The sequence below is a fragment of the Podarcis muralis genome, chromosome 18 (genome assembly GCF_964188315.1).
Source record: "Podarcis muralis chromosome 18, rPodMur119.hap1.1, whole genome shotgun sequence".
Taxonomy (NCBI): Eukaryota; Metazoa; Chordata; class Lepidosauria; order Squamata; family Lacertidae; genus Podarcis; species Podarcis muralis.
This window is the reverse complement of record NC_135672.1, coordinates 13,865,743-13,884,943: the sequence shown is the minus strand read 5'-3', so window position 1 is coordinate 13,884,943 and position 19,201 is coordinate 13,865,743. Positions and strand designations below refer to the sequence as shown.

The 19,201-nt window shown below is 50.7% G+C and overlaps 1 protein-coding gene across 7 annotated transcripts; it reads right to left on the bottom strand.

Moving 5' to 3' along the window:
- Nucleotides 1–705: 705 nt before the first annotated feature.
- PGPEP1 (pyroglutamyl-peptidase I) lies at nucleotides 706–17,728 on the bottom strand. Of its 7 annotated transcripts, none has more exons than XM_077921748.1 (5): nucleotides 17,603–17,728; nucleotides 11,863–11,915; nucleotides 6,982–7,098; nucleotides 5,540–5,930; nucleotides 706–4,237 (listed from the first exon to the last, which is right to left on the bottom strand). In XM_077921748.1, the coding sequence occupies exons 2-5, from the start codon at nucleotides 11,883–11,885 to the stop codon at nucleotides 3,905–3,907; spliced, it is 864 nt and encodes a 287-aa protein (XP_077777874.1). In that variant the 5' UTR covers nucleotides 11,886–11,915; nucleotides 17,603–17,728; the 3' UTR covers nucleotides 706–3,904. The 7 variants fall into 7 exon arrangements, with proteins under 7 accessions (XP_077777874.1, XP_028569301.2, XP_077777875.1 ...); XM_028713468.2 differs by having other exon boundaries at nucleotides 5,540–5,826; nucleotides 6,978–7,098; nucleotides 17,603–17,722; XM_077921752.1 differs by having other exon boundaries at nucleotides 3,906–4,237; nucleotides 5,594–5,930; nucleotides 17,603–17,722.
- Between the last annotated feature and the right edge of the window lie 1,473 nt (nucleotides 17,729–19,201).

Genomic DNA, 19,201 nt, shown 5'->3' with positions numbered 1-19,201 from the left:
AGATTTCTCCTAAATATACATGTTTTTGTATGGAGATTTAGGATAAATCCACTCTAAAAGGCTGGCAAATTTTCTGAATGGGCTTAATAATAATAATAATAATAATAATAATAATAATAATAATAATAAATTTGTACCCTGCCCATCTGGCTGTTTCCCCATTAATTTTCATATGCATTCCAGAGTTTTCGCAAGCAATTTTCCTCTATTTATTTTTATATCAAAGAATCAGAGTTGGAAGGGATCAATCAAGTCCAACTCTCTGCAATACAACAGAAATGCACTGGTTCCTGAATGTCTTGGGAGCCAAAGAAATCGGCTCCTGAACGATCAAAAACCAGACGTGATTGTTCCGGTTTTTGAACGTTTTTTGGAAGCCGAACACCTAGTGCGGCTTCCTGCAGCCAGTCAGAAGCCGTGCCTTGGTTTTCGAACCATTTTAGGAGTCAGACAGACCCCTGGAACGTATTAAGTTCAGGAACCAAGGTTCCACTGTCTTATTATCACTGGTATGTTCTTTTCACCAATATATGCATTTTCACACATGCTTTTCCAGCAGTAGACACATTTTTCAGGTTGGAGAACTGAAGAATTATCAGAAACTTTTTTATTTCCGTTCAAACGGGGATACTTTATGAGTCTGCGAACTTAACAGGACAGGAGAGAGAAGGTGAAAAAGGGAAAATAATAACACAAACACACGCATTTAACTCTGTAACGGCTTAAATAAAAATGACTTTTAATGCAACATTAAAAACAAATCAGCACCCAAGTGAAGGTTCTTCGGAGAAACAGTGGTGGGCCCCTCCCTCCCTCTCCCTCCCTCCCCCCTCCCCCCCAAATCAAATTATTTGTGAAAACTGTAAGATTATAAAATAAATTACATATTCTAGCTAGCAATGTAAAAGTGAGGCGGGGGCAGTGTGGCGCTTTTGTGGGATTCCTGAGATGGAAAAACAGAAGCAACTTCATAAAAACGGAGGAAGGCGTCTGTAGAAGTCAGGCTCAGCGCTTCTGACTGACGGGCAGCCGTTCTCCAGGGTTTGCAAAAGGGAGACATTCCCAGCACTGCATTTTGGATGCTCAGCTCTCAGCCAGAACAGGAAGCGTGTAGCTGCTGTTCGGCTTAATTTTTATTGTTGTTTTGTTAATAGTGCTTTACAGAAAATAGTTGTTTTACTGACGATTGGTAATTATTCTATGTGATTTACGCTGTCGTCGTGATGTTCTGTTCTTGTTTGCAAGTCACTTTGTGACTTGCGTGAGTGAAAAGCGGCCCAGAAATGGAAGGAACAGAATGAAATGGCGGGACTTTCAGGAGCGAGAGCTTTTTCCCTTACAAGAAATGCCCTCTGCGAAATTGCCAGCTGGAATATGCTATGAAACAGATCAAAACCCATTGCACATGTCTTGTTTTACTGCAAAAGTCCACCAGAAATATTTAAACCTCATGCTTGAAAGCAAGATTAAATGACACCGACTTCTCCAGAGTTTCCTTTCTGCTGAACAATCGTAGGCATATTCCACTCAAGGAGACGGGTTGATCGATTGACTGGCGATGATGGGAGGTGGGATTCCTGAATATCTGGCACTCTCAAGGTTGAAGGGGGCGATTTAGGGCACTGGGAAAAGGGAGACAGATGGCGGATTGGAAATTCTCTGGGAAACCCAGAGCCCACAGGACTAAAATGGGCAGACACAGGAAAAAGCACACTGCGCAGGCCAGAGAGGAGGAGGACTGCACTCTTTGTGGGAGGACAGTCGTGAACTGCTGGATTAGACCCAGCACCCTGTCCTCGCGATGAGAGCGCAGCTGCCACCTTCTGCTCTTGTTCTCCACTGTCCTAAGGGAAGCTGGCTCTGCCTAGGGAGGTTCCACAAGGAAACTAAGAAGAGCACGCCGGATCAGGCCCACCCAGCCCAGCCTCCTCTCTCCAGGAGAGCCCAAAAGGAGGACCCAAGTGGCAACAGCGCGCTCCCAAATTGGTGGCTCAGGGGAAGGCAGGAAGAAGCTCCATGGCAGATCCCTGGGTCCATCCAGCTCAGTTCTACACCGACTGGCATTGAGCTACAATTGAGAGAACATTGAGCTACATTGAGGCCTGTAAGGCATGTATGTTCAAATATTTCTCACTGTCCAATTTCTGTGACCCTTCACCAACCTTTCTGGTCACATCATGTAGACTGGAGAGCTGGACAGGCAGCTGTCAGGGGCAATAGTGACGAGGGGAGATGGACTCCAACGACATTTGGCCGGCCACAGATCGCGCCCACCACCCAGATCCCTGTACTAAACAGAAACAGGAGCCATTGTAGACTCTACGGACTCAAGACGCTTCAGATATACAAGGATCTTCACAGTCCAGAAAGCCGCCCACCACCACTTGTCCCATTTGCGAGGCCAGAAAGCGGCTCCGCTCCGGCATCCGAACCCCGTGGCTCTCGCTCGCCAAGACAATTCCACTGGGCTAAGCAGACGGGCCCTTGGGGAACTCTCACTGAGAGTTACTAGAGAAAGCAGAACCAATTAAAGATTTTAAGAGATTCAAATAGCAATCAACTTTTCTTTTACAAAAAGAGAGAAAGGGGAGGGGGGAAGAGAAGGATCCACATATTTCCACTTGAACAGATTCCTCCTCCTCCTTTTAAGCCAAGACATTAGTCATTTAGCTCTATTTTGACGGGAGAGTCTGCGACACCCAACTCCATTCGGGATTTTTAAACACTCAGGTTCGTCTCCTTTTAAGTCTGCGACGCCCCGTGACTTTTTTAGAGCGAAGTTGGCGCGCTGGTTTTGAAAACGAGACTCTTTGAGCTCTCTGCTGAGCGTGGCGCCCTCATCCTGCCATGTTCGAACGAGGAAATATACATTTTTTTTTCCTGCAATACTTGTAAGGGCAGTCCTCCTTTGCCAAAATCCAGAATGTTTTCCAGACAGGGGCTGTTGGATCTTCTGCTCCAACCACAGAGAAACGGCTCTGCCAGGCAGGAAAAGGAGTCTGGGCGAGTCTCAGGGGTGTCTCCCCCTCCATCTTCATTGTCGTCCCCCCCAAAAAAAATTTTCTTAGGAAGTGTCATCAAGGAGGCGGCACCATTCTAGTTTAACTCCAGAGGCCCCTCCCAGGACACAGCAAAAAAAGTTCAGAAAAGAGATCTAGTACCACGCTGAGATTCTAAGGTACAAAGTGGTGTTTGGGGGGGGGGTCTGAGCAGCATCTTGCTTTTGAGGCACTGGAAAAGAGGGCTCGGGGGGGTGTTGGGGGAGAAGGCAGCCCCCAGTTCCTGGAGCAAGACCCAGCCGAAGAGAAGGTGTGCGCTTCGGGTGCAGAGGTATGTAGTTGCCAAGTTTGAAAAAGGCAGTAATGCAAAGAGGTCCGTTCTTTCTTTAAAAAAATAATAATAATGGGAGGGGACCCCAAGAGTCATCTGCTCCAACAACCCCCCCCCCCCCCGGAAAAAAAACTAGGTCAGAGCAAAGGAGGCCTCTTTCCACCCCACCCCCTTTCCTGCCCCAAAGAGGGCATCAGAGGTGTTTGGGGGGCTGGCAGAGTGGAAAGCTCTGACCCCCTTGACGAGGGGCTAGAAAATTCCCCCGGGCAGGAGTTCGTTCCGCTGCCCTCTGCTTTAAGCTACAACGTTTTTGTATGCACCCTTTTTGAAAGACCCAAGTCGAGACAGGAGGCAAAAATTTTCATACAAATTGGGGCTTGGATTCTTGGATATTGCAGGAGGCATAAGCCCCCCCCTCCTTCCGAAATCCTAGACGCACAATTAAAAAAAACACACACGCCCTGACTCCTCCGCGGCAATCCAAAAATAAAAACTGCTCCAGTTGTGTCTGGAAAGGGGGGGCCTGGAGAATTGAAAGAGGGTGCAAAATCGTTTCTTGGGGAGTTAGCGCTGATCACCGGACACAGAGAGGGCCCTGCGGCTCAAAATCAGGAAGGAAAACCCGCCCCCCCCCCGCCCCCAAGGTACTGTGAGAAAAGTTTCTTTTCCAGAAGTGCAACAGCGAGGGAGCAGGTGGGACACGGGGCTTGTGCCTCAGTGCTCGTTGTGGCAATTGATGTTGCTGTCTGAGTGTTTCAAGTCGCTGAGCATCGCCGCGATGATGGCCTGCAGGGCTCGCCCCAGCTGATCGGCGCTGTAGGGCCTCCCCAGCGGGGGAACGTGGACGAAGGCCGAGCGGCCGTGGCTGTGGTACAGCGAGGTGTAGTAGGTGAAGTCGCAGAGGTACCTGCAAGGAGGAGAAGCAGCCGGGGATTAGAACTCAGAGCTAAACGGCAGAACGTGGCTCTCTGCAGGGACGGCTTTCTCGCTTCGCTAGCGTTAATTTGATTTACAGTGGTCCCTTAATCCGTTCCAGAAGTCCGTTCCAAAACCAAGGCGCGCTTTCCCATAGGAAGACATGCAAAACGGATTAATCCGTTCCAGACTTTTAAAAACAACCCCTAAAATAGCCATTTAACATGAATTTTACTATCTAGCGAGACCATTGATCCATAAAATGAAAGCAATGAACAATGTACTGCAGTCTCAAAACGGACGTGTTGCACTCAAAGCGGAGCACGTTCGGCTTCCAAAAAAAGTTCACAAACCGGAACACAGTGGTCCAGGTTTGCAGTGTACTGCCCTCTATTCAGAGAGCCAACATTAAGAACTCATAGTAGTAAAAACACAACAAAAAGCAGAATAAAATAATCATAATAATAGTCCCATTTCCCCACCCCCCAGCTTTAATAGGCAATAGATTATTTCATGGGTAAAGAGGACTGGTTTTGCCTAAGGACATGCAATGATGGCACCAGGTGAGCCTCTCTGGGGAGAACATCCCACAGACGGGGAGCCACCGCAGAAAAGGCCCTGTTCTCGTGTTGCCGCCCTCTGGACCTCTCAGGGAGTGGGGGGCATGGGTAAGGTAAGGTAAAGGACCCCTGGGTGGTTAAGTCCAGTCCAAGGCGACTATGGGGTTGCGGCACTGGTCTCGCTTTCAGGCCGAGGGAGCCAGCGTTTGTCCACAGACGGCTTTCCAGGTCATGTGGCCAGCAGGACTAAACCGCTTCTGGCGCAATGAGAAACTGTGACGGAAACCAGAGTGCACAGAAACGCCATTTACCTTTCCACCGCTGCGGTACCTATTTATTTACTTGCACTGGCATGCTTTTGAACTGCTAGGTTGGCAGGAGCAGGGACTGAGCAACGGGAGCTCACCCCGTTGTGGGGATTCGAACTGCCAACCTTCCAATCGGCAAGCCCAAGAGGCTCAGTGGTTGAGACCCCAGCGCCACCTGCGTCCCTGGCTGACAAGCGCAGGGTCAGCATCAGTTCGCAGGGGGAGAGGCGCTCCGTAAGACATTGAGGTCCTGATCTGCTCTAGCCTTTGCTAAACTGATTTTAATTGTTCAACTGCGGAACTCCCTGCCGCAACAGAGGAACAGAGAGACCTGCTTTTGAAAGGTTCAGGCCCTTCCCTCCACCTAGTTCTGTACCGCCTGCACTGAGGGGCAGAGGCTCTCCAGGGTTTGGGGCTCAGCCTTACCACTGAGCCAGGGGGGCTTCCTTCTGTCGCCAGCCGGGAGTCTGCCCCGCCTACCTGCCGGCATCCTTCGATATCGTCACGGCCACGTCCAGCCCCAGGGTGGAGACCCTCTTGCAGACGGCGTCCATGTCGATGACGGAGTCGATGCACTCGGGCCCCCCCTCGATGCAGCACTGGGAGCCCGGGCAGAAGCGGCAGTTGTCCAGGCCGCGGTAGCCGATGTTGTGGCCGCACTTTTCCAGCGTCACCGTGGTGGCCATGCCAGACAGGCCCACGTGCACCACCAGCTGCAAGGGGAACAGGAGCTGTGTTGCGCCAATCGCCCGTCTCTCCAGGTCGGGCGTGGAATATCCCTCCCTCCCCGCCACATCCAGAAACCCCTGGAGAACCGCTGCCAGGAAAAGGGGGTGGGTTTCTTTTACGTAACTGACAGGCAGAAAACTGGATGTCCTTTTTATTTTCTATTTTCTATTTTTGGTTTTCCTTCCCTTTGGTGTTTTCCCTCTCTCTCTCTCTCTCGCTTTCTCTCTTTGGGTTTTTATTTAGATTAGTTTCTTTTACCTTATTGTATTATGAAAAATCTTATTTAAAAGAGAGAGAGAACTGCTGCCAGGTCTGAGCTAGGTGGACCAAAGGTAAGACAGCGTCCTATATTCTTATTTAAATGGGTGTTGCGTTATGAATTACGGAATTGTAGAGCCCAGCAACCCCCTGCAATGCTGGAATCTCGGCTAAAGCATCCAGGACACTTCATGGAAACGGGAAATGGTTCCAGCACCTTCCGGAAGGGTTTGGAGAGATGTCCTGTCAGGACCCCAGAAGAGTCACTGCTGCCAGCCAGTGTGGGCCCAATGGTCTACTGCAGCGTTCTCTCCGTGGGGCAACCTTTGAAGGTGACCCGGAAACTGCAACTAATCCAGAATGCAGCAGCCAAACTGGGGACTGGGAGTGGAGACCACATAACACCGGTCCTGAAAGACCTACATTGGCTCCCAGGACGTTTCCAAGCACAATTCAAAGGGTTGGTGCTGACCTTGAAAGCCCTAAATGGCCCAGTATCCCTGATGGAGCATCTCCACCCCGGACACCGGGGTCCATCTCCCAAGGGCCTTCTGGCGGTTCCCTCCCTGTGAGGTTACAGGGAACCAGGCCCTCTGCCTTCTCGGTGGTGGCGCCTGCCACAAGATGCCAAGGAAATCAACAACTACTTGACTTTTAGAAGACATCTGGAGGCAGATTCCCTGTTTAGGGAAGTTTCTAACGACTGATGTTTTAATGTATTTTTAATCTCTTGTTGGAAGCCGCCCAGAGTGGCGTGGGGTATAAATAATAAATGATGATGATGATGATGATGATGATGACTCGATGTCAGGCAGCTTCCTGTGGGCACCCAGCTGCTGTGTCGTCGTTGTCACACACCCCCCGGCCGTTCACTCACTCACTTGCGGGCTGTGCTTCTTCCACAAGGCAGGGATGAGCCGCTCCACGGCCTGGTATTCCACTGGGATTTCGCAGACGTGGAGGTCGACGTCGTCTCCGAGGCCCAGCTTCTCCAGCTCCTGGAAAGGAGAACAACGTGCGGGGGGGGGGGAGAGATTTTTAAGCAGAGAGAAAAACAAACTCACACGAGGGACAGGGCTTGTTTGCCGACGACTCACTATCGGGAAGAAGGGGCATGGCTTAAGGAGGGTCCCAAGTGGGGAGATGAATTGGGGAGGGGGCCACCTCAAGAATGCCCTCCCCTGCCTGAAGGTCAACACAGTCCTCTCCCAAACACATTTGGAGGCTGGGACTTGAAGCCGAACACCAGAAAATTCAGGGCAGGCAAATCGGACAGGACTAAAGGACTAAACAACAACAACAAAAGACAAAGGACTTATTTGCGCAGCAGAGATAAACTATGGAACTCCCTGCTGCAGGAGGCAGGACGGCCGCCAAGCTATTTGGCTCTGAGAGAGGGCCAGCCCAGTCCATGGAGGAGGAGGGGGTCACCGACGGCCCCAACACTCCCATGGAGGCAGCAAGGCTGCTGAATCCCAGGTGATGGGAACCACGGGAGAGGGACGCGCTCTTCTGCAAAACCCTGCTTGCAAACTCCGCGTTAGGGATTCCAGTCGGCCACGGAGAGGACAGGATTACGGAACAGATTTCTGTTTAGACAAGTCTTCCCAGATGCTTAGAAAGCTGGTGGGACGTTTGATCTGTTCCTAGCCTCCGTTAACTTTTTGGGAAAGCTTTACTAAGGGATAATTATATCGTTTCAGCATTTTCATGAACCGCTTTGGTGTGTGTTTTACAAGCGGGAAATGAATTTCGTGAAATTAAATAAACTGGATCTTTGTGGGGGGGGGTGTCTCTGTTTTAAACACCAGCGCATCTGGGGTGCTTAGAGTTCAAGTAAGAACCCACAACCCCCTTTCCCCCTTTCTTTCTCTCTCTCTCTCCTTGAGGTTTGAACACTTGTCTTCCTCTCCTGTGTACTTTACTAACTCCTTGCTGAAAGATATACTGGGATTGGGTTGCTGTTTTTTCCTGCAAAATCTGGAAGGAACAACGCTTGTATTTTATTTTGTATTTGTATTTTATTTTTTAAAACCACGCGTGGATTATTAAAAGGGGGGAGAGAGAAAGAGGCCACATTCCCCGCCACCAAACATTCTTCCCCACTGCCCTGGGCGTACCTGACAAATGCAGAAAGGGGGAAACCACGTGTGTGACCGATTCCCTGACCTCTCCACAATGGGCCGCTTTGTGCGAATCTAATATCCTTATCTGGTCTGTCTAGACGTCCTGACAGTGATTGTCTAGGAGGGATGGGGAGACTTGCTGCTCTGACCTCCCTCCTCCGAGGGATTTGGAAAATGGGGGGAGCAGGAGCCCCCCAACAACTTCACAGTCCGCAGGACACACCTGGGCCCCCGGCAACCTGCTGGACCACAGGCCAACTTTTTAAATAAAAGAAAAACGGCCGGCTTGCCAAAAAGCATGTCCCTGCAAAAAAGAGCAGATTCAGCTTGGGAAAGTGAAAGCCTTTGTGCATTTTGCAAACAGCGAGCTGTGCACCTTCGCTCTGCAAAGATGCAAAAATCCACCTTCAATGGGGTAAAAGAGCCTGGAGGAGCGAGCAGGCTCTGGGCGCTTTCTAATAATTCCGTCAGCGCTGGCAAGGTTGTAAGAAGTCCTGCAATGTTCAAGACTGACACCTTTTTACACTTATTTAAAACTGAGAGCAGCAGAAATGGAAAAAATGGGAAACGGAGGGTGTGCAATTGCTATGATATAAAGATGAGTTTGGAAAGCCAGGAGGCGGGAAGTCGATAAGCTCATATGAGCAAAAAGTAGGGTGAACAATAAGAATGTGTTTTAATATTAAAAAATGGAAATGCAATAGAAATATTATATATAATAATCATAATACTGTCAAGGCAGGGCAGGGGGGCTTTGCGGATCTCCCCAAGATCCATTGAGCACTTTCAAGTTGGGACAGTTCTAGGCTGGGTTGGGGGGGTGAGACACACATTCAACCCTGGAGGGGAAGACAAAAAATAAATCCCTTAAACAGGAGAAAAGGAATTGGAGGGGGGGTCTTTCTCCCCCCCACCCCTCCGTTCTCTTTTCCTTCAAAAGCTTTCGGATGCAGGACGCCCAAGACTTATTAAAGCAGGAACCTGCTTAGCGTGCTCTCCCCCCCCCCCGAAAGCCGGGGGAGGATTTACAAAGATTGTTTAATTGATTTTTGTGTCTATTAAAATGCAGATCACACCGTCTGGAACTCAGAAACTCAGACACAGGTCTTTGTGTCCAGTCAGCTCCATGAAGTCCTGTCTGAGGCAGACACAAAGGTCCACTTTGCACGTGTTCAAAAGCCGCCTGGGGGGGTGGGCTGCCTCTCTTTTGCAGGGGCCCCTCCAGGCTGGGACGGGGGAAGAGGCAAAAGAAAGTCCCACCTCGCAGCTCAACGCAGGGGGAAACTTTCGGCTGAGATGGTGCTGGAGACCCAAGATGAAACCAGCCAGGGATTTTTCTCCATGGAGGGGTCATAAACATTTAGGGATTGAGGGGGCGTTCCATTTCTGTTTCTCATTTTCCCAGGCTTAAATTCAGCTTAAAAAACTAACCGCAAACAGCCCTCCCCAAAATGTGTCAATATTTTACTGCTGATTCCTCCAAATTACCACACTTTTCCGTGTTTATATTTTTGGGGACTCAAATTTATGAAAATGGGGGAAGATGACCCCCCCAGGTGTAAGACGACCCCTGTTTTTTAACATTATTTTAGAGTAAAAAAAACCCTAGTCTTATAAACGGAAAAGTACGGTAACATGTTTGTCTGCACCCTTTTCCCAAAGCAATTTTCCCTAACGTCGCTCATTTTTGAACGCTCTGTCTTCCGAACGAACACGTTTCACGGCAAACGATACCAAAGCATGCAACTTTTTCCTCCCCCTTAACACAGGGGGGAAGAACTGTGTTGCAAAATGTTTGAGAAGCGCACCTTTCGAAGGATGGCTGCATCCGAGTTCACCCGGGGAGCAGGAATGAGGAAGGGGCGCCTTTAAATGGGAGCTGAACCAAATTTCTCTCCCATCCAGACTTCAGATATACTACGGGGCTATTAAGGCTACCGCAGCAGAGGGGACACCCTCGCTCTTTGCATGCACACAGACGGTGACTTTTAACGCAAGCGTGTAACCAAATCCACACAAAAAAGGGAGTTTCAAAATACAGAGTCCTTATCTTTCCTTTTAACAAACATGTCCTCGTTTTGAAGGACACAGCGAGGAACTTGGCTACATTAGGACTGGTGTCCGCTACTGAAATATAAAACTTGTCTGAGTTTCCCCAAGTGCAGAGAAACTAGGCTGATAAAATTGGGCTCTGTATTTTAAAAAGACTACAGGGGAACATGGGCTAACACCTCAACTAACATCAGAAGTTGTGGCACTGAGCAGAGAAAAGAAAGTCCTCCTTTGTGCGCAGTTGAACTGTGGAACTCACTCCCACTGGAGACCATTTCCTGGGGTTCAGCGGAGCCACTTTTGCAAGCTCACGCTCTCAAATGCCAATCCGCCTCTTTAGCTGGCCCAGTAGACCTGAAGGAGCGTCTCCGCCCCGGATACCGGGGTCCCTCTCCCAAGGGCCTTCTGGTGGGTCCTTCACTGCGAGAACAGGGAACTAGGCAGAGGGCCTGAATCACCTGAAGAAGGCAGGCCTTGGGCCCTTCTGTGGAACTGCCGGCTGGCGCAACTCAGTTGGGGAAGAGCAGGCGGCTCTTAATCTGGGGGCCATGGGTTCGAGCCCCACACTGGGCAAAAGGAGGATTCCTGCAAGGCTGGGGGGCATTTAACTAGATGGCCCTCTCCAATTCTATGTTTCTAAACTAAAGATGTATTCCATTAAAGAATAATTCTAGGGTGCATGTCAAGTATGGCAAAGGCTTGATCAAGAACAACGCCCCCCAACACCGTATCGTCTTTTCTTGGTTGGCCAAGTGTGATCTCCCACCCCTTATTGTTGGAGGCAAAGTTCAGGTGTCAAAACACCTTTCCCCAGGTATTCTGCACCAGAGGCCGAGAGCCAGGATCCGTCTCACCTGCAGCCCAGGGCCTTGCCAAATACAAGAAGCTGGTTTTGAAGGAGGGGAGGGGGCGGAATGGGGGGGGAGGGAGAGAGAGATGTGAACACAGTCATGGCCCAGACATCTGGCTGGCTGTCCATTAGTCAGCTGCAATTGATTACGGGCTCAGAGTTTAATTTGAAAGCATTCGGAAAAAGGAATATTCCCAGAGCTCCTGACTTAGAAGGGGAGGGGACACAGCAACCGGGATGGAGTGGAGGGGGGGCGGGCACCAACTTCCCGTTCAGCAGATCGGCTGTGCCTTAAATTCGGAGCCAGGCTTTCAGTCGCAATTTCGCAATTTGCCTCGCTTAGAATCTCAGTTGCTACGTGGCCCAGGGGTCGAACTCAGTGCAGAAGCCAAATGTGCTTTGTTTTGAGTGTTACACGCCCAATTTGAGTGCCACACTTCCGTTTTGAGCGTTACGCTGAGGTCTGTCTGTTTTTGCTATTTATTTTGTGTTTTTGCGGCTCTTTTTGTTTTGCTTTTGCGACTGTGCGGAACCCAGTTCAGCTACTGGTTGGTTGATTGTGTGACTGCAGTACATTGTTTATTACTTTCATTTTATGGATCAATGGTCTCGTTGGATAGTAAAATTCATGTTAAATTCGTGTTTTAGGAGTTGTTTATAAAAGTCTGGAACGGATTAATCCATTTTGCATTACTTTCTATGGGACAAAGACCTTGAGAACTCGCGCCATTTACCTGAACCGCGATCCAGCTGGCATTGACCGAATGCTCCCCGAACGGGCCAAACCCTGGAACGACACAAGCAGAGGTTTCACCGACGTGGCTCTGGGCTCGCTGGCGGGTCTGAGCGTCCCCAAGCAAGGCTGACTCCCCCCTCCCACCATCCTGTCCCATTGCCATCCTCAGAACAACCCTGCCAGGGAGGCTTGGCCGAGTACCTGGCCGCCTCACAGCTGAGTGGGGATCTGAACCGGGTCTCTCCCAGGTCCGAGACCACACTGGCTACATCCCAGCATGGTTGGCAGCCTGGATCTGGGGGCTCCAAATCTTTGACGACTCCAACTCCCACCATCCTGACCGCCAAGCCGTGATGGCTGCTGGGAGGTGGAGTCCAGCAACATGGGCAGAGCCACAGCTTGTCTCCCCCCAACCATGCGCTGCCCCTCCCCATCTCTCACCCATAACTTCATACTCCAAGGAGTTCAAGGCAGTGAGCAGAGTTCTCCCCAGTCCTTGAAGGGAGGACTAGACTGAGAGAGAAGACGGTGACTGGTCCAAGGGGACCCAGCGATGGGGGTATTTGAACCCTGGTCTCCGGGGTCCTAGTGTGACACCCTAACCACTAAACCACGCTAGAATTCTCCATCCTATGCATGTCTACTCTGAAGTAAGATCCACTGGATTGTTTTTGATACTGTTGACCTCGATATTCTCCTGGGACACACCACTTTGGGAATACATTTCTTGCCACCTCCCCAGGCCCCCCAAAAACAAAACAAAAATACCCCCTCAAAACTGATTCCGAGAGATTTCAATTCCCCCCTCCCTCGTGCAAGTGATGGGGACACAAACACTGATATTTGTACCAGCAGAAGCACCTTTGTCCTGAGAGAGAGAGAAAACTCAACTTCTACGTGCTCTGGAGTGTCTTCTTTGCCAAAACAAAAACTGTTTCAAGCAGGGAGTTCTGATCAGTTGCTGAGAGCGTGGCGCTGATGACGCCCAGGCTGCAGGTTTGGTACCCATAAGGGACAGCTGCATATTCCTGCATTGCAGGGGTGGACTAGATGGTCCTCAGGGTCCCTTTCCAGCTCAGCTCTATGATTCTCTGAGTCCAAGTGGGTCCTGCCACACCGAGGGATTCACTTCTTACAAGGGGGAGAGACTTCGTCAGGCAAGGCCTTCTCCCCCCCCCCTCCAGTCTCTGCTTCTCAATTTGTATTGTATTATTTTATGCACCGTGGCTTGCCATTGTTTTATTGATTGTAGTTTAGAAATTGTTTATTGTAATTGTTAAGAGTGGATTCATGTTTACTTTTCATATGCTGATATTATGATTCTATACAATTCTAATGATTGCTGAATGTTACTTTCTTGATGTAGGTTGCTTATTTTAAAGTTAGGTTTTATTCTCACTTTTTTGTATTGCATTAGATTGTTATAAGGCATCGGTAGGCAAACTAAGGCCTGGGGGCCGGATCTGGCCCAATCACCTTCTAAACCCGGGCTGCGGAGGGTCCAGGAATCAGCGTGTTTTTACATGAGTAGAATGTGTCCTTTTATTTAAAATGCATCTCTGGGTTATTTGTGGGGCATAGGAATTCGTTCATTCCCCCCCCCCCCCATAGAGTCCGGCCCCCCACAAGGTTTGAGGGACAGTGGACTGGCCCCCTGCTGAAAAAGTTTGCTGACCCCCCCCCCCCGGTGTACATTCTTTGTTTCTTCAGCTTGTAAACCATCTTGAGTATTGCAAGATAGAAAGACGGCATACAAATTAAAAGTGATGATGATGATGATGAGTTGCAAAAGCAAGTCTTTGCCAACTCAGCAGATCAAAGAGATCAAGGCAATAAGCTGGTCTTAAGCGGCTATGGACTTTTAGATGCAGTATTTAAATTAACACCCATGCGGAGATGTTCCTGCGGACAGGGACCTGTCAGCAACTATGCTGCAGCATTCTGCACTAACTGCAGATTCTGGATCAAACCCTCCCAGAGACTGCACTGCAGTCATCGAACACGGAAGTCGGCAACTGCTGTGGTCAAGCTCTGCCAGCCCAGGCACGAGTGTCCCAGTTGCCAATCAAATCCACGCCCAAGAATGCAAACACACACCTGCTCTCTGGCTTCACAAGAGCCCTGTAAGGTAGGACAGGCAGGCAGAGACTGGCTTTCTCAGCGAACGTCTTACCCCCCGATGGAATCTGAGCTCAAGTCGATGGGGTCTGAAGTCCAGCGCTCTTTCCTCCCGACCAGATTTTTTTACTTAGTAAACATTTCCTTTGACAAAGCTGCGTTACGTAAGAATTGGCCCAAGACGCAAAGGTTACACCAGCATTCTGCTAAGAATGCCCCTTTGGCTGAGTAATGAGTAACTTTAGTTAACTAGCAACCCATAATTGTAATTATTGAATGAGAACGTCTTGGATTCTGCACCCCGGCTAATGGTTAAGTCGCCCAGGGCCTGTGAGAGGTCAGATTTTTCCTTACTGTACTGGAGGAGCTTGCTGACATGACAGTAATTTTTTATTACAAGCACAAAGTATTGGTACCTGATCATCTGGAGGCCTGTTTCTACTCACCATAGGCGAGCTGCTATTTGCAAGGCTGGTAAAACCGCACAGATAGGGCAGTAAGCTTCTGTTGACATGCATGCCTCCTTTGTGGGTGCTCATAAGTGCCAGAATTTACCTACCCCCCCCCAAGATCTTGAGTTTAGGGGAGAGCAGTGTACCCATTTACAGAAAGCATTAAATTGGGGTCTGGGCACCCTTAGGACAAAGGGATGCTAGCTATTAAGGTGAGTGCCAGTTTCCTGGAGTGAGATCTCCCAAATAAATAAAAAAACCTAGATTCAGGTAGGTAGCCGTGTTGGTCTGACGCAGTCGAAATAAATAAAGTTTAAATAATTGTCCAGTAGCACCTTAGAGGCCAACTAAGTTTGTTCTGCGAATAAGCTTTCGTGTGCATGCACACTTCTTCAGAAACTTTTAAGGCACAAGGAAGGCAATTCATATTGGCAGCCTCAGACTCATAAAAAGGGACCTGCAGGAAGTTACATGGCTCTAATCTGCCTGCCCGCCATTTCTGACCCAGAACGAGGGAGAAAGACAGCCAACTTTAACCAACATTTTCCAAGTCCAGTCACCCAAAGGTCATCCTACAGACGATCAGGGAACCTAAAAACCGGATCTATTTGTTCCAAGAAAAGCATCATCAACCTTTCCTTTCCCTTTTTCATTAAAGAAACAAGGAAGTCTGTAAATAATAACAGCTATAACTCCGGGAGCACAATTTCAGCCTGGTAATCCTACAGGTGCCGGCCTGCTACATAGCTGCAGAGTGTGTGTGTGTGTGTGTGTGTGTGTGTGTGTGCGCGCAGAGAAGACAGCCGCCCTCCCCCTTCTCCCCCCCCCCCAGACAGAGGGCTCCTTTTGTGTTCCATTCTTCCTTCCACAACCAAGGAGAGAGGCCTGCCATCAGATAAGAATTCAATAGAGTGTTTCAGAGTCCTTCTGGGTGCTTGGGCACACCAGAGGCCTCCTTGGCTAATTAGCGGGAAGCCAGCTGCTCCCAAATGCCAGATTATCTTGACAGAGAGAAAGAGAGAGAGAGAGCGCACTTGTGGACATGACGCCTGTGGCACTCAGTGCTCTCCTCTTGCGGCAAGAAAAGGAAGGTCTCCTCTGCAAAAAAAATAAAATTAAAAAATCCAATTTTACTTTCAACACGTCTGCAAGGCAGTCGTGCTCCACAGGTGTGCAAAAACAGCTTCACATGCTGGGCTGGAGATCTCAGCAATGGGGCTCCAAAGACCAGCACCTCTTTCGCTACCAGGAGCCAAGTGGGTGCGTCTCGGGTTCGAATTCAGGCCACCCCAGCTGGTCCAGAGGGTGCTGCTCTGACTCCCATGACAAGGAAGCGCAGGTGGGAAGAAGCGCGTCACTCCTCTGAGCCCCATGCCCCAGTCCAGAGGCTGTTCCCATCTCTCTGCTCACCCCCCTCCCGATACCACCCCCTTTTGTGCCTCATCCCCCCCCCCAGCCTTCTCCGGCCCCTCCTCTCTCTCAGACACAACTCTGCTGTTTCGAATAACCCACTGCAGGAAAACTCCCGGGAGCAACATTTTTGGACTCCTTTCTTGCAAGTCAACTCCGCTGGCTCCCCCCCCCAACCCGTCTTCCCCTAGGCGTGATTTCAGAGCTGGTTTTTTTTTGGGGGGGGGAGAATCTGGGAAATTAAGAGGAGGCTGTGCATCTAACCACTTGTCGGAGTTTGCATTTGATTCCAAGGTCTCCAGCTGCAGCTGCAGGGAAAAGGGAGTCCGCCCCCAGAAAGCGGAGAGGGGGGGAGTTGGCGAAGAAGCCAGCCCCCCCCATCTCAGACAAGAGACACAACAACAGACCCTGAGCCAATTTCCATGGGACTTTCCCAGGGCAAGTTAAGCTAGCCTTGAAACACAGAGCAGGACAACGGGAATCTGATTTTCTTCCAACACACAAACAGAAAAACCTGACTGTTTATATGCCACCTTAAAATGGTGTCAGTAACACTGCGCCTTTATTGTTAATAAAAATAATAATTTATGAATGTTAGCCAAGAGGACACCCCCCCCTCAATAACACACAACGAAAAGAGCTTTGCTCAACCACACATACAACATAATTTTCACACAATCGCCCTAAATTGCCCAGGGATTACTTTCACAAAAGCACAACTAGGAACCTTCTTCTCCTGTCCCCCCCCCCCCAAACCACCCTTCACGCCACTTTCCCAGAAGATCTGGTTTAAAATTTCAGTAGGTAACAATTCGAATGAGGCAATGATAAATATAGTTATTTGGGGGGGGGGGTTAAGGAGGAGGAGCTTTGGAAAGGCTGGAAGGAGAGAAGGCATTCAGGGGAAGGGTCAAAAGAAAATGAGTAAGAGGGAAGGAGAGATGATTTCAGGGAGATGATTCAGGGGAGGGGAGTTGAAAGGGCTGGAGCAGCAGCAGAAAGAAAGGGGGATGGAAAAAAAGGAAGAGTTTAATCCTAAGAGGGCTCTGTTGGGTGGGGCTGACTGTTGCTTCTGCAGTCACATAACGGGAAAGCACAGCGTTTATTTATTATTAATTTTGAGAAGAGTTAAGTTTTTGAAAAAAGGAAAAAGAGAGGAAGGATCTAAAGAGGGAGGGGCCAATTAATTAGCATTAATTAAACTTGCTTCTTCAATCACATAACGGGAAACCACACCATTTCTTTCTTTCTTTTTCCTTAATTTTGTGAAGAGTTAAGTTAAAAAAAATCAGGAAAGAGAGGAAGGCTCGAGAGAGGGAGGGGCCAATTAATTAGCATTAATTAAGCTGTTGCTTCAATCACATAACGGGAAATTTACTTATTTATTTAGAATTGTGAGAAGAGCTAAGTTTAAAAGAAAGAACAGGAAAAAGAGAGGAAGGGTCTAAAGAGGGAGGGGCCAATCATTGAGCATTAATTAAACGAGGCAAGAGTGGATTTTTTTAATTAAAAAAAAGTGGAGGAGAGGAAGAGAAACAAATGGCAAGTTAGTGACAAGTCAGAACTTTCGTTTATTGGGAAGGCGGAGGGAGGGGGAACCAAAGGCGGGGGGAACCAGAGGCGGGGGTCGCGGGAGGTGGGGGGGCACATTTCGAGGGGGGACAAAGTTCGGCCCTTAAATGCTTCCCCCCCTCAGGAATTCCCCCCCCCATAAAAACCCGAGCCCGGCCCCCTCCTCTGGCTCCAGGCCGCCCTTACCCGTCACCACCACCAGCCGCCGCGGCTTCTCCATGGCTCCTGCCCCGCCGGCCTCCCTCCTGCCCGGCCAACTTGAGGCGACTGAGCCAGCCAGCCCGCCGCGCCCCGCCCCTCCGGGCCAGGCCCCGCCCACCCCACGTGACCGCCCCCCGCCCCGCCCCCTCGCCCGGAGCCCCAAGGAGGACGCGGCGAGAGGGAAGCCTAGAGCGGCACCGGAGCGCCCTCTCGATGGTCTCCCCTCCTGCTTCCTCTTTCCGGCTTCACCATGGAGAGGGGAGGGCCAGAGCGGCTCCCAGCAACTCCCAAACATCATTCCTTTGTAAATTGATGACTTAGTGTAATTATCTTTTCATAGCTCTGAGACCCCTCTACCCTTTTTCTAGCTCTGTGGCCCCTCTGCCCCTTTCCTACCTCTGAGACGCCTCTACCCTTTTCATAGCTCTATGGCCCCTCTACCCCATTTTACCGCTGATACCCCCTCTAGAATTTTCCTAGCTCTATGGCTCCTCTACCCTTTCCTACCTCTCAGGCCTCTCTACCCTTTTCATAGCTCTGTGTTCCCATCTTCCCCCTATTCTGCCCCCTGAGACCCCTCTACCCTTTTCATAGCTCTGTGTTCCCATCTTCCCCCTATTCTGCCCCTGAGGCCCCTCTACCCTTTTCCTAGCTCTATAGCCACTCTGCCCCCCCCGAGGCCCCTCTACCCTTTTCCTAGCTCTATAGCCACTCTGCCCCCCCCCCAGGCCCCTCTACCCGTCTCCTAGCTCTATGGCCACGCTGCCCCCCCCCCCGAGGCCCCTCTACCCATCTCCTACCTCTATGGCCCCTCTGCCCCCCCGCCGAGGCCTCTCTACCCCTCTCCTAGCTCTATGGCCACTCTGCCCCCCCCAGGCCCCTCTACCCGTCTCCTAGCTCTATGGCCACTCTGCCCCCCCCCGGCCCGTCTACCCGTCTCCTAGCTCTATGGCCACGCTGCCCCCCCCCGAGGCCCCTCTACCCATCTCCTACCTCTATGGCCACGCTGCCCCCCCCCGAGGCCCCTCTACCCTTCTCCTAGCTCTATGGCCACTCTGCCCCCCCCCGAGGCCCCTCTACCCATCTCCTACCTCTATGGCCACGCTGCCCCCCCCCGAGGCCCCTCTACCCTTCTCCTAGCTCTATGGCCACTCTGCCCCCCCCCCCGAGGCCCCTCTACCCGTCTCCTAGCTCTATGGCCACGCTGCCCCCCCCCGAGGCCCCTCTACCCTTCTCCTAGCTCTATGGCCACTCTGCCCCCCCCCCGAGGCCCCTCTACCCATCTCCTACCTCTATGGCCCCTCTGCCCCCCCGCCGAGGCCTCTCTACCCCTCTCCTAGCTCTATGGCCACTCTGCCCCCCCCCCGAGGCCCCTCTACCCGTCTCCTAGCTCTATGGCCACTCTGCCCCCCCCAGGCCCCTCTACCCTTCTCCTAGCTCTATGGCCACGCTGCCCCACCCGAGGCCCCTCTACCCTTCTCCTAGCTCTATGGCCCCTCTGCCCCCCCCCCGAGTCCTCTCTACCCGTCTCCTAGCTCTATGGCCACTCTGCCCCCCCGCCGAGGCCCCTCTACCCTTCTCCTA

Excerpts from the sequence above, each read along its gene's own strand:
- PGPEP1 (XM_077921748.1), bottom strand. The coding sequence starts at position 11,885 with ATGCCAGCTGGATCGCGGTTCAG. Across the intron at positions 5,931-6,981 it reads GGAAGAAGCACAGCCCGCAA|CGGTTCTCCAGGGGTTTCTG; the intron begins GTGAGTGAGTGA and ends TTTTCCTGGCAG. Across the intron at positions 4,238-5,539 it reads GAAGCCCCCCTGGCTCAGTG|GTACCTCTGCGACTTCACCT; the intron begins GTAAGGCTGAGC and ends TCCTCCTTGCAG.